The sequence below is a fragment of the Myotis myotis genome, unplaced genomic scaffold (genome assembly GCF_014108235.1).
Source record: "Myotis myotis isolate mMyoMyo1 unplaced genomic scaffold, mMyoMyo1.p scaffold_m19_p_16, whole genome shotgun sequence".
Taxonomy (NCBI): Eukaryota; Metazoa; Chordata; class Mammalia; order Chiroptera; family Vespertilionidae; genus Myotis; species Myotis myotis.
Genome location: NW_023416320.1, coordinates 43,252,591 through 43,264,579, shown reverse-complemented (window position 1 = coordinate 43,264,579; position 11,989 = coordinate 43,252,591). Strand labels below are relative to the sequence as shown.

The 11,989-nt window shown below is 47.4% G+C and overlaps 1 protein-coding gene across 6 annotated transcripts; it reads left to right on the top strand.

Annotated features, from left to right (window-relative positions):
• The first annotated feature begins 5,043 nt into the window (after nucleotides 1-5,043).
• KLHL38 (kelch like family member 38) lies at nucleotides 5,044-11,517 on the top strand. Of its 6 annotated transcripts, XM_036338622.1 has the most exons (5): nucleotides 5,044-5,230; nucleotides 5,659-5,806; nucleotides 5,906-7,259; nucleotides 8,723-8,828; nucleotides 9,680-9,969. In XM_036338622.1, exons 3-5 carry the CDS (start codon nucleotides 5,907-5,909, stop codon nucleotides 9,967-9,969), a joined length of 1,749 nt encoding a protein of 582 aa, XP_036194515.1. In that variant the 5' UTR covers nucleotides 5,044-5,230; nucleotides 5,659-5,806; nucleotide 5,906. The 6 variants fall into 6 exon arrangements, with proteins under 6 accessions (XP_036194515.1, XP_036194517.1, XP_036194516.1 ...); XM_036338624.1 differs by having other exon boundaries at nucleotides 5,659-7,259; nucleotides 9,680-11,517; XM_036338623.1 differs by having other exon boundaries at nucleotides 5,699-7,259.
• Nucleotides 11,518-11,989: the final 472 nt, after the last annotated feature.

Here is an 11,989-nt window from a genome sequence, read left to right as displayed (position 1 = left end):
TGGTATAGTGGTGAGCATAGCTGCCTTCCAAAATTAACAAATCAATAGCTATGTTTTATAGGCAAAATTTAATTTTTTTAAAAGAGCAGATACCTGGACATATCCTGGCAATGTTTTTTAATTAATGGGAAAAATAATTTTGCCTTAGCTGGTTTGGGTCAGTGGATAGAGCATTTGGACTGAAAGGTCCCAGGTTCAGTTCCAGTCAAGGGCACATGCCTGGGTTGTGGACTTGATCCCCAGTAGGGGGCGTGCAGGAGGCAGCCAATCAATGATTCTCTATCATCATTGATGTTTCTATCTCTCTCTCCCTCTCCCTTCCTCTCTGAAATCAATAAAAATACATTTTAAAAAAGAAAAAATAATTTTAAGAATCAAAAAGGCATAAACCAGTTAATTCTTAAACTTCTCTGTAGCACTGCAGTTTTTCCAGAATAATGTGGGTGACTTTCAGAAAATTTTGAAGAAAAAAAATTTATTTATTATTTTAATTAAGATATAATTGACATATAACTTTATATTAGTTTCAGATATACAACATGATTTGATAATTGTATATATTGCTAAGGAGTCACCACAATAAGTCTAGTTAGCATCTATCACCATTTTTTTTGGTGATGAGAACTTTTAAGATCTGCTCTTTTAGCAACTTTCAAATATACAATACAGTATTATTAACTATAGTCACCATGCTGTACATCACATCCCCTTGATTTATTTATAACTGGAAGTTCATAATAAAAAAAATTGATCCTAAACCAGTGATGGCGAACCTATGACACGCGGACTCATTTTTTTGGTTGATTTTTCTTTGTTAAATGGCATTTAAATATATAACATAAATATCAAAAATATAAGTCTTTGTTTTACTATGGTTGCAAATATCAAAAAATTTCTATATGTGACATGGCACCAGAGTTAAGTTAGGGTTTTTCAAAATGCTGACACGCCGAGCTCAAAAGGTTCGCCATCACTGTCCTAATCTATCGTACCCAGCCAAGCTGTTGTTTGTAGATGGTAGGAAAAAAGAACCTTGGATAAGGAAGGATTCAGAAAAATGCACCTTTCCCCTATTCTTCCAAAAAAAGAATATTATGAGTGAAGGAACTTCAGTTAATCAAAAGACGGGTCAGAGTTAAGCACGTAAGAATGGGAAAGTGCGGCATAACAAAACTGGCAGTGCAAATGTAAATCAGCCTAGTATGGAGCTAAGTTTAAATAATAGTTGTAAATATGATTCAAAAGCAAATAGCAAAAAGTCATTCTTAAAAAATAAGATACAGTATATAAAATGATTTGATGACAGCAAACTGAACCAAATTCCAGGTTATCTTTACAAAAACCAGGGAGAAAGAAGTAAAAAGTATTTCAGATTCTGTTTCCTAACTATTAGGAAGTTGAAAAATATTTTTTTAACTTTTATTTTTGATCATTAGGAAAACATAGATTAAAAATGTGTCATTGCCCTAACCGGTCTGGCACAGTGGATAGAGCATCGGCCTGCGGACTGAAAGGTCCCAGGTTCGATTCCGGCCAAGGGCATACACCTTGGTTGCGGGCACATCCCCAATAGGAGGTGTTGCAGGAGACAGCTGATCGATGTTTCTCTCTCATTGATGCTTCTAACTCTCTATCCCTCTCCCTTCCTCTCTGTAAAAAATCAATAAAATATATTTTAAAAAATGTGCCATAAAAACTTAAAAGAAAGCCACTTGTAAAAATATATACAGTCTGGAAAAGGCAAAAGTAAGCCAATAGTGTCCAGTGTCAATCTCTGTCAACAAATTCCATTCTCTGCCTTTCCTAACATGGGGCAGGAGTGTAGACTTTTTCCTGCCCTCAAGGAGCTACAATCCAGGAGAGAAAGATGAAAACACATGACTAAAACTCAGCCTGATATGAGAGCTTGTATATGATTCTCTTTCTAGAGGACTTAGAATTCATGGTGGGACAGGGGTGACTTGGGAAGGAGGAGGTTGAGAAAGGCATCCCTTCATAACACTTAGGACACTTAAATTATTTGTCTATCTTCCCTACTTCCCTTATGGTAAGTACCACAAGGGCAAGGGACCTTGTCTTATTCAATGGATGGATGGATGGATGGATGGATGGATGGATGGATGGACGGACGGGCGGACTCTTAGTTAATTAGACCCTTACCTTGCTCAATTCACATTTCCCCAAGGGAGTCTAATTAATGCTACATCTGGGAGTAAAGTTCACCTTCTCAACAGACATCTCTCTGTAGGTCATCCACCTTCTACACTCCAGCATAAAATTGCCAAATCATGCCTCAGGGGCCTGGAGGGAGGATATTCCTGCCTAAAGGCCTACCTCACCACCAGGAGCGCCCGCTGGGGAGCAGGGAGGCCAAGGCAAGTGTATTATTCTTGGTGACTCGCAGTGTTAAAATGAGAGAGCAAGAATGCATCTTTGATCGTATTATTTTTTTCTTCCAATTTGATATAGAGCCCAGAAAGCTAATCTGTGGCATAAATGATGTATCCGGTCAGGATGCAGTTCTCAGGGAGGAAGGGGGCCTGACAGCAGGTTGTATACCAACAACCCACTAGCAGTCCTGTCGTTCTCTCTGTTGGTCTGTATTTCCCTTACCCTCCCTAGGGGGAAAAATATGAAGACATTGTGTTGTCATTTGCAATACCGGCCTAGTAAACGCAGGGTTAGGCTTTTAGTTCTCAGAGCACAGTCGTCATGGCAACACCAGAATCAAGGAGCAGGCCGCCTTTTGGCCATTGTCTGAAGTACAAAGTCCTTGCTCAGCTTTGCACAAGCTGGTCAAATAACACACCCAGCCACACAGATGCAGACACCGGCAGGCAGGAACTCACATACATAGACAGGTTTTTAAATCACATAGCAAGAGGCAAGTTCCTTCCTACAGCTTTTCACGATCCAGTCCACTGAGGCCTTAAGTGTCTGCTCCCCCTTCTTCTCCTTCACCTACCGACGGGAATGGGAGATACTCGCAAGACAACAAGGACAACAAGCCTTCCAGTGTTCGAGGAGCTCTCAGCCCTGTAGGTGCAGGTCTGCTCTGCACGTTCTTGAAACACAGCTCCCTGGGACCGACTGCCATGGTTCACTGGTTGGTGTGAAAGTTACGTCTTGTCCCGATGGCGATAGGAGGACGGGGCCCGGACATGCATTGGTGGAGCATGTCGGTGGCCTCCTTGCCTGCAGCTGTCAGACGTACTGCTGACCTGAACCAGCCTGCCCTTCCATGGGAATCCGGGCCCAGCACACTCAGCCAGGAGAGAAACTGTGCAGACTTTTTTTTGTCTTAACTTTATGTGCTTCTTTGGGAGTTTGGGGTCTGAATGTATGGGGACCTAAAATAAATGAGGACATTCAGCTCCTTGCCCCATTTCCTCAAAGGATTCTAATTAATGGGTGTATCTCCATAGGTCTCTGACCCCCGAGGCTCAGGTCTTCTGCTCTTAATTCTGGCCCCAAGGTCCCTGGCCCCAATGACATGTTAAGGATATACTTGGTGGCCATTGACCTTCTGGACTCTTTGGGGCTAATCCATGCAACTATGAATGAAAGACACTCCTTCCATCCTGCCCTGGGGTGTCCTACAGGCCAGGTCATCCAGCCTTCCCAACAAGGACCGGACACATACAAGCATCTGCAAGTTGTCTGATGGAGCTAGCATAAAAAATTTAAGTGGGACGTATCAGGAGACCACTCTGTTTCCTGCTAAACAGTCTGGACTTCATCCTGCAGACATAGGAGCCATTGAAGGGCATGATGTAGGGGACCGGCAGGTTCTGGTTTGCCTTCTCCAGGGTTACGCTGGTGGTGACAGAGAGGGTGTATTGGAGGGAGTGAAACTTGGAACAAAGGGAAAATTTGGCTTGGGAGGATGTTGCAATAGTCCAAGCAAGACTGGCAAGGAGAGAAAGACGGGCTTCCCTGCCACTAGCTGCTGGTATCCCCAATCAGGAACTCTCTGGACATGGAAGCAGGAGAGACCTAGGTCCTTTTTACTCGTCCTGGTGGTTCTATAACCTTCCGTCCTGGTTCTGATTCTTATATTTGATGACTAACGCTTATTCCATCACCTCATCATTCTCCTCTTCCTGCTTCCCTTCTTCTCCCTTCCCCTCTCCTTCCCTCCCTCCCTCCCTGCCACCCTCTCTCCCTCTTCCTGCTCTTTCTCCCTCCTCCCCCTCCATTCTCTCTCTCTTTCTCTCTCTCTCCCCACCCACCCCCATCTCCCTCTGCTGCTGCTTCTCCCTCTCCCCACCTCCATCTCTCTCTTCCCCTCCCTCCCTCTTTCTCTCTCTGTCTGGAACAGCCTGGAGCAATAAACCTTGCCTCCTGCTTCTAGCTCAAGCCTTTCTAAAAGGAGAAAAAAAGAAAAGTAAAACAGAAAAGCAAGCCAGACCTATAAAAAGAATAACTGAAGAACAATCGCTCGTGTCTGGGAGAGGCAGTATGATGCAGAGAGCACAGCTGCCCTCACCACTTGAAGACAGAAGCCTCTAGGGTCAGGAGAAGCAACAAAGGTTTGGTCTCCCAGAGTCTGGAACCCCTGGGATGCTTCACACATATTCAAAACAGCTTTTGTCATGGGTCCCATCATCTCAGAGCCTGGAGGAGGCAATCACAGCCTTCACCAATGATCCTGCCACTCCGGTGGAAACAGAAACCCATTAAACAGCACCCCACATTCTGGCTTCCCTTGTGACCATCCACCACCTTCCACGTGCCCAGAACTATGGTCAGTAACTATCCCAGGCCCCAGCAACCTGTTTACAAACATCTAGAATTCCCAGGCACTTCAGGATGTTTCCAAGCAGGCAGCAAAGTCTTCTCTGAGAGAATCCGTCCCTTCAGATCTATTTATGCCGATGTAAACACTTGCCAAGGAAACAAGGCATGTGGGCATGCGCGGCCCTGCCAGCCCTGGGGTTGCTGCAAAAGGCAACTGGAAAGTCACATGTCCCAACAGTGGAAAATACATATGCAGCTATTCTTAGCTCTGGAATGTATACACCGTCTCCCTGCCCAGCAGCTCTGTCACAAAGCTCTAGAAAACTGTGAAAGCGCCTTTAGCATAAACAAATCCAGAAGTCTCCCAGGACCAACCATTTGTCAACTGAAGGAAAGGCCCAGGTTTATGGTTTCACTTGGAGCCAGAGGTGGAAACTCCGGCGGGACCAGTCGGACCAGGCATCGGTGGCTATCACTGCAGCCAAACAAGGTAAATGTCTCTAACGTTTCCCTCTTCTGCAGGTGGACTGCCAGGTGTCGAGCAATACACCCCACCCAGGGTATTACTGGGGCTCTGCTTTCTACTTATCCCATCTTTAAAACAAAACCCTAACGAATTTGTGAAGTCATGTTTCAATAAATGTATTGCAAAAGTCCCTTTTCATCCCTTGTTTCTGTCTGGTTACCAGAGGGCCACGCCCCCTCAGAATGACAAGCTTGGGGAATGACTAACACCCAGAAAGATGCAGAGATGAGTTCACTAAATAACAGAAGGCTGAGAATCTGGAGAAAGGCTCACAGACTTCCGCTGGTCAAGTGCACGGGCTGTTTATTTTGCTTCCGGCTAACATTTCAGACCCCGACAATCAGTACCTTCCTACAACCTTCGTTGTTTTTGTTTGCTTGTTTTTTTCTCAGATTATCTGAAGGAAGATGTTATTTGCCTGTTACCTTTCAGAGCAATCATAACCAAAAAGAGAGGTGTCAGCTGTGGGGTCTGGAGTGTGGGTGGCCTCCCTCTGCAATCTTCACTAAGCAATATTCTTGGCGATACCCATACGCACTGGTGAGTGGACACAGATGCTCTAAGTCTCCGAGCTGTGACAGCTAAACCCTCCTGTACGTGCTCCCTCTTGGAACTCCCCTTCACCCCACTTCTTTGCAGGATGGACAAGGAGTCAGCAGATGGGCTGCTCTTCAAAGACCACGACTTCTCCTCTGACTTGTTGAGGCAGCTCAATGGCTTAAGACAAAGCAGAATCCTGACGGATGTAATCATCTGTGTTGGGGCCTGGGAGGTCCCCTGCCACCGAAACGTGCTGGCCTCCAGCAGCCCCTACTTCCGGGCCATGTTCTGCAGCAACTTCCGGGAGAGCGGGGAGGCCAAGGTCCAGCTGAGAGGCATCGACTCCACGACCCTAGAGCAGCTCGTCCTGTATGTGTACACGGGGGAGGTGCCCATCACGGCTGAGAACGTTCTGCCCTTGCTGGAGGCTGCCTCCATGCTGCAGTACCCCAAGCTCTTTGAGGCCTGCTCCTCCTACCTGCAGAGCCAGCTGACCCCCAGCAACTGCCTGGGCATGATCAGACTCTCGGAGATCCTCAGCTGCGAGACCCTCAAGAAGACGGCCAGGGAGGTGGCCCTGACGTACTTCCCAGAGGTGGCCGCATCCGCTGACCTGAAGGAACTCTGCGCCTTGGAATTGAGAGACTACCTGGGGGACGACGGGCTGTGCGGGGAGGAGGAAAAGGTGTTTGAGGCCTTCATGGGTTGGGTCAAGCATGACCTCCAGACCCGGAAGCGATACATGCAGGAACTGTTCAAGCTCGTCAGGCTTCCGTACATCCACCCGGCCTTCTTCCACCACTTCATCGCCAACGATGCCCTCCTTCAGTCCTCGCCCTCATGCCAGATCATCTTGGAGATGGCCAGGAGGCAGATGTGTTCTTTGTATGGCACCACCAGTGTCCCAGACCTCCAACCTCCGTGGCACGTGCCCCCAAGGAACTCTTACCAAGACTTCCTCATCCTCTTGGGTGGGAGGAAGGACAACCAGCAGACCACGAGGGACGTTCTGCTGTACCACAGACAGACAGGCCAATGGCGGAGCCTCGCCAAACTCCCCACCCGGCTCTACAAGGCCGCAGCCGTGGCCTTGCACCGCAGCGTCTATGTGCTGGGAGGCATGGCCGTGGGTACAGAGAAGAGTGAGCCCAGTCGCCACGTCTACATCTTCTCCCTGAAACTCAATCAGTGGAGGCTGGGACAGCCCATGCTGGCGGCCCGCTACTCCCACAGAAGCACCTCCCATAAGAACTTCATCTTCTCCATCGGGGGGATTGGAGAAGGGCAGGAGGTCTTGGGCTCCATGGAGAGATATGACAGCATCTGCAACGCCTGGGAGAATATGGCCAGCATGCCAGTGGGGGTTCTGCACCCTGCAGTTGCTGTGAAAGACCAAAGACTCTACCTTTTCGGAGGAGAGGACATTATGCAGAACCCTGTGCGCCTTATCCAGGTAAATGGCTGGTCCTTCTCATCATGTAAGTGCATAAGTGTGTACCCCCACCACATGCACACACACAAACACACACATATGTAAATACTCGCATAACACACACATACACACTTGTCATCTGCAGGGAAGTGGGGGTGAGGGGAGAAGGAAAAGAAGGAAGAAAGAGAGGGAGGAAGGAAGTTTAATTTCAACAAGATTTTATCCATTTATGAATTATTTTGTGTAAGGTTCATATATACAAAGGTACATCAGATACAACCATGAATGTAAAGGTGAAGAACATGGACTCTGGACTCAACCAGACCAGCTCTGCTTCTCACTCTAGCTGTGTGACTTTGGGAATGTCACTTAACCTCTCTGAACCTCAATGTCTAATTTGAAAAATGGGGGTTAATAATATTACCTACTTCATTGGATGGTTGTGATGATAAAATTTGGTAAACTGATTTTTAAAAAATAATAAGGCCTTTATATGATGGCAATTATATTTTACACAGAAAGAATTCCCAGTGAATAATACTGGGCCATTTTCCTCTATAAATGAATATTTTTGTTCCTTTTTTTTATATGAAGTCCATCCTATCTCTCTTGTGCTAAATTCTGCCAGTAATAAACTAATTTACATTTGATATTTGAACTTTAAAATGAGAAAATTACCAGGAAAACAAGTTCTGGGGATCCTGATTTGCTCTGTTTCCGAGTGCAGCCCATCTCTGTGCTCTGTTTGCCTTTCCTCGTGCCTCATGTTGTCTATGGTTCTAATGACTCTCAAGCAGGAGCTGTCCAAGAGCCTTCCTCACGTAGCCCCAGACTTGCTCCTGGCTCCAAGACCCTCTCGGATACACTGGAACAATTAGACATTTAAACATGAGCTAGAAATCAAAATAACCGAAAAAGCACTGGTTTCATGACCATCCAAGTTGCTCCATTTCTCATTAAAAGAAAAACTTGTCCCGAGCCAGGGAAGCAAACACATGCTACAATGCATAACTCTTGGTCCATTTTATAGAAGCACAGCCTCTGCTCTCATGGGGGTCACATGAAGACCAATTTCTAGTGATATTCTTCTTTCTGTTATTTAGTTATATTTTTTATTGATAGTAATATACCTACATTCTGAAAATTGGAAAAATCTCTCCCATTTCACCCTTTCATTACTACTTTTTAAAGAGGACCATGTTTTTTTAAATGTGTTTTTATTGATTTTAGAGAGAGGAAAGGAGAGGGAGAGAGAAACATTGATGGAGAGAGAAACATCAATCATCGATAGGTTGCTTCCTACACACACCCCATTGGGGATTGAGCCCACAAACCAGGCATGTGCCCTGACAGGGAACTGAACGTCTTGGTGCATGGGAAGATGCTCAACCAACTGAGCCACACCTTCCGGGGCTTAATTACTACTTCTGTCTTTTGAAAATATCACTTTAAGATACAGCGCCATGATTCTATCTCCCCCTCAGGTTTATCACATTTCCAGAAACACGTGGTTCAAAATGGAGACGAGAATGATCAAGAACGTGTGTGCCCCTGCAGTGGTGCTGGGGGAGCGGATTGTCATCGTGGGAGGTGAGTCTGAGCAGAGGATCGCCAGGCTGGGCATAACTTGGCATCTGCCATGGAAAAAGGGTCACTAACAGACGGACGTTGTTCTCCAACACTGTCTCTGTAAAATCACATCCCTCTGGCTGAGGGAGTGTGGACAACTTGACAAAGTTCTTTTCCCCTCCAGAAGTTTCTCCCTGTCATTTTCTGTAAACAGGAATGAAATAATGCCTTATTTCACAGAGTTGTTGTGATAATAAAACATACTCACGTATTGAAAGCACGTGGCGTGGTCCCAGACACGTGGCAAATACTCAAAACACGTTTGCTCTTGTTAACATTAGCTACTGATGGATCATTCCTCTGTAATCACAGCGTAGTGTCGTGGTTAGGAGGACCGGTTTGGGGGTCCGACAGATCTGGGTTCACATCCTGCCTCTGCCACTCCCTGGCTGGATGCTCTTTGGCAAGTTATGACTCTGTTGTGCCTCAGTTTGCTCATCTGTAAAATGGAGATCCTCAGAGGGCCCCACCCGATAAGGCTGTTGTGGGGACCCATGAGTTCCCAAAGGTTCCTTCTTTGGATCGTTGTAGCTCTGGGGGGGGCATGTGAGCGGGATGAAGAAGCCAGGAGGCTGCTCCCCACTGAAAACGGACTATGTGTTGCCTGAACCTGGGGTTAGGGATGCAGGGGCCAAGCCCCATCCCTGCTGCACACTTAACCTTGGGCAGGTTACCGGTTAACGTTCCACGCTGTAGTTCAGATTCCAGCCTCAGTGTTAGGCGAGGGCAGAGATCAGACACGTGCCCAGACCGCTGACCTCCACTCCCAAATGAGCAATGCTGACCTTGCCGCCATACCACTTGGCTTTCAGGTTACACAAGGAGGATTCTGGCTTATGACCCTCAGTCCAACAAATTTGTCAAATGTGCGGACATGAAAGACCGGAGGATGCACCACGGGGCCGCGGTGATGGGGAACAAGCTCTACGTGACAGGCGGCCGGCGGCTGACCACGGACTGCCACATCGAGGACTCGGCCTCCTTTGACTGCTACGACCCCGAGACGGACACCTGGACCTCGCAGGGACAGCTGCCTCACAAACTCTTTGACCACGCCTGCCTCACTCTCCAGTGCATTCCCCACGCCTCCACCTTCTCCTGAGGTCGATGAGAAACCAAAAAACCGGCTGTGTTAGTCCAGACGTTCTTGTTGCAAGAGACAGAGCCCAACTCCAACAAACTTGACCCTAAACAGGTGCAGCCAGAGCTCACGAGACTCAAAGTTCCAGAGCTGGAGGCCTGGAACCAGGCCTATTGTTGGCAAAATACTGTCTCTCTCTCTCTCTCTCTCTCTCTCTCTCTCTCTCTCTCTCTCTCCCTCCCTCCCTCCCTCCCTCCCTCCCTCTCTGGCTTTGTTCTCCACACCATGTGAGGACAAATCCAGACTCACATTCTCTAGCTTAGCATCTTCAGGAGAGACTTTACCATTATCCATATATTAACCCTAAAAAGAATTAAACAGTGCTGTTTGGCCCTTTTTGAATTCCATGCAACCTCTTGAGCCAATCACCATTTCCAGGGATCATACTACCATAACTGGCTAGTCCTGGATGGTGTCCCTACAGGCAGAGGTGGGGTTAATGATCGTGGACAACCTATCTGAACGGCACTTAATGGCATAGAAGTGGTTCCCCAAAGGAAGACATGCTGGGCTGACAAAAGCCACATCTGCCCGAACACCATGGAGACTGGGAACAGGAGGGCGAAGAGCCCCTGGAAGCCCCTGGTCCGGGTGGCAGCATGAGCAGTGGCCATGGCCGAGTGTCCCTGAGGCCAGGGATGCGGTGCGTTGGAATTCCAGAAAGTATGTGCAGCTCCATATCTAGTGTTCGCAGCATTGTCTGTGCTGCCAGAATAAAGTTTGCTTCTGTTGCCAAGAGATGTTTTTTCTCCAGCCTCTGGGGAGCTATAAACCTGCAGAATTAATCAGGATTTTCATTTTGGTAAATGTTATGAGAATTGCTCTTCTGAGGAAAGCCAACAAATTCCTTCAGAGATTACAGCAATTATTGCCCCCCCAGTGCTGGGGCTGACTTTCCCTGTGGCTTTCTTTATCTCAAAGTGCCTCCCACGCTGGGCCCAGTCCCGGGCACAGGAATAAGCGGAAGCTGGAGGCACATTACAATCACCTGGGAAGATGTTTGAACATGGGACTGATCCCCAGTGGAGAGGGACAGATGGGGATTCTCAGAGGCGGGGCCCAGAGCTCTGTAGTTTTGAAAAGCATCCTAGGTCATTATAAGGTGCAGTCAAAACCACCACACTGCTCATCTGTGGGCACTGAAGACCTTCATATGCGAGTCCCTCCCCATCCTGTCCCAGCCAGCCCTGTCCCAGCCCAGCGGTGTACGCAAAGTCCTCTCCCCACCTATGGGAGCACCTGGAATGAGTCTTGCTGCCCTGAGTCTGGCACCACAGGCCCATGCTCTGGACTTTTCATGTGTGATAGAAGCCTCCCCCGACCCTTGCTCAAGAGATCTTTATTATTTCTGCCCCCTCTTTCTTGTCTGAGGGCCTTTGCACTTGCAGTTGCCCCTGCCTAATACACACCTCCCTCACCTCTTCACCTGACCTAATTTCAATTTATACCTTACACACCAGATTTAGTGAAAGTCACTGAATCAAGGAGGCCTTTCGTGTACCCTCCCCTTCCCCCTCCCCAACCCCACCCACCCCAGCCTGGGTCAGCTCTCTCATTAAATGTTCCCATTGTCTCCTATACTTTCTGTATTTTTTTTTTTTTTTAATCTTCACCCGAGGATAATTTTCCCATTGATTTTTAGGGAGAGCGGAAGAGAGAGGGAAAGACAGAGAGAAGCATCGATGTGAGAGAAACACATCAATTGGTTGCCTCCTGCATGAACCACAACCAGGGCCCAGGCTGGGGAGGAGCCTGCAACCAAGGTACGTGTCCTTGACTGGAATTGAACCCAGGACCCTTTGATCTGCAGGCTGACGCTCTATCCACCGAGCCAAAGCGGCTAGGGCTATTTTCTGTATTTTTATCTTTGAGACTCTTACCCTATTTGTAATTACTGTCTTTCCCTCTAGACCAGTGGTTCTCAACCTTGGCTGCACATGAGAATCACCTGGGACTCTTTAAAATCCTGATTTCTGGACCT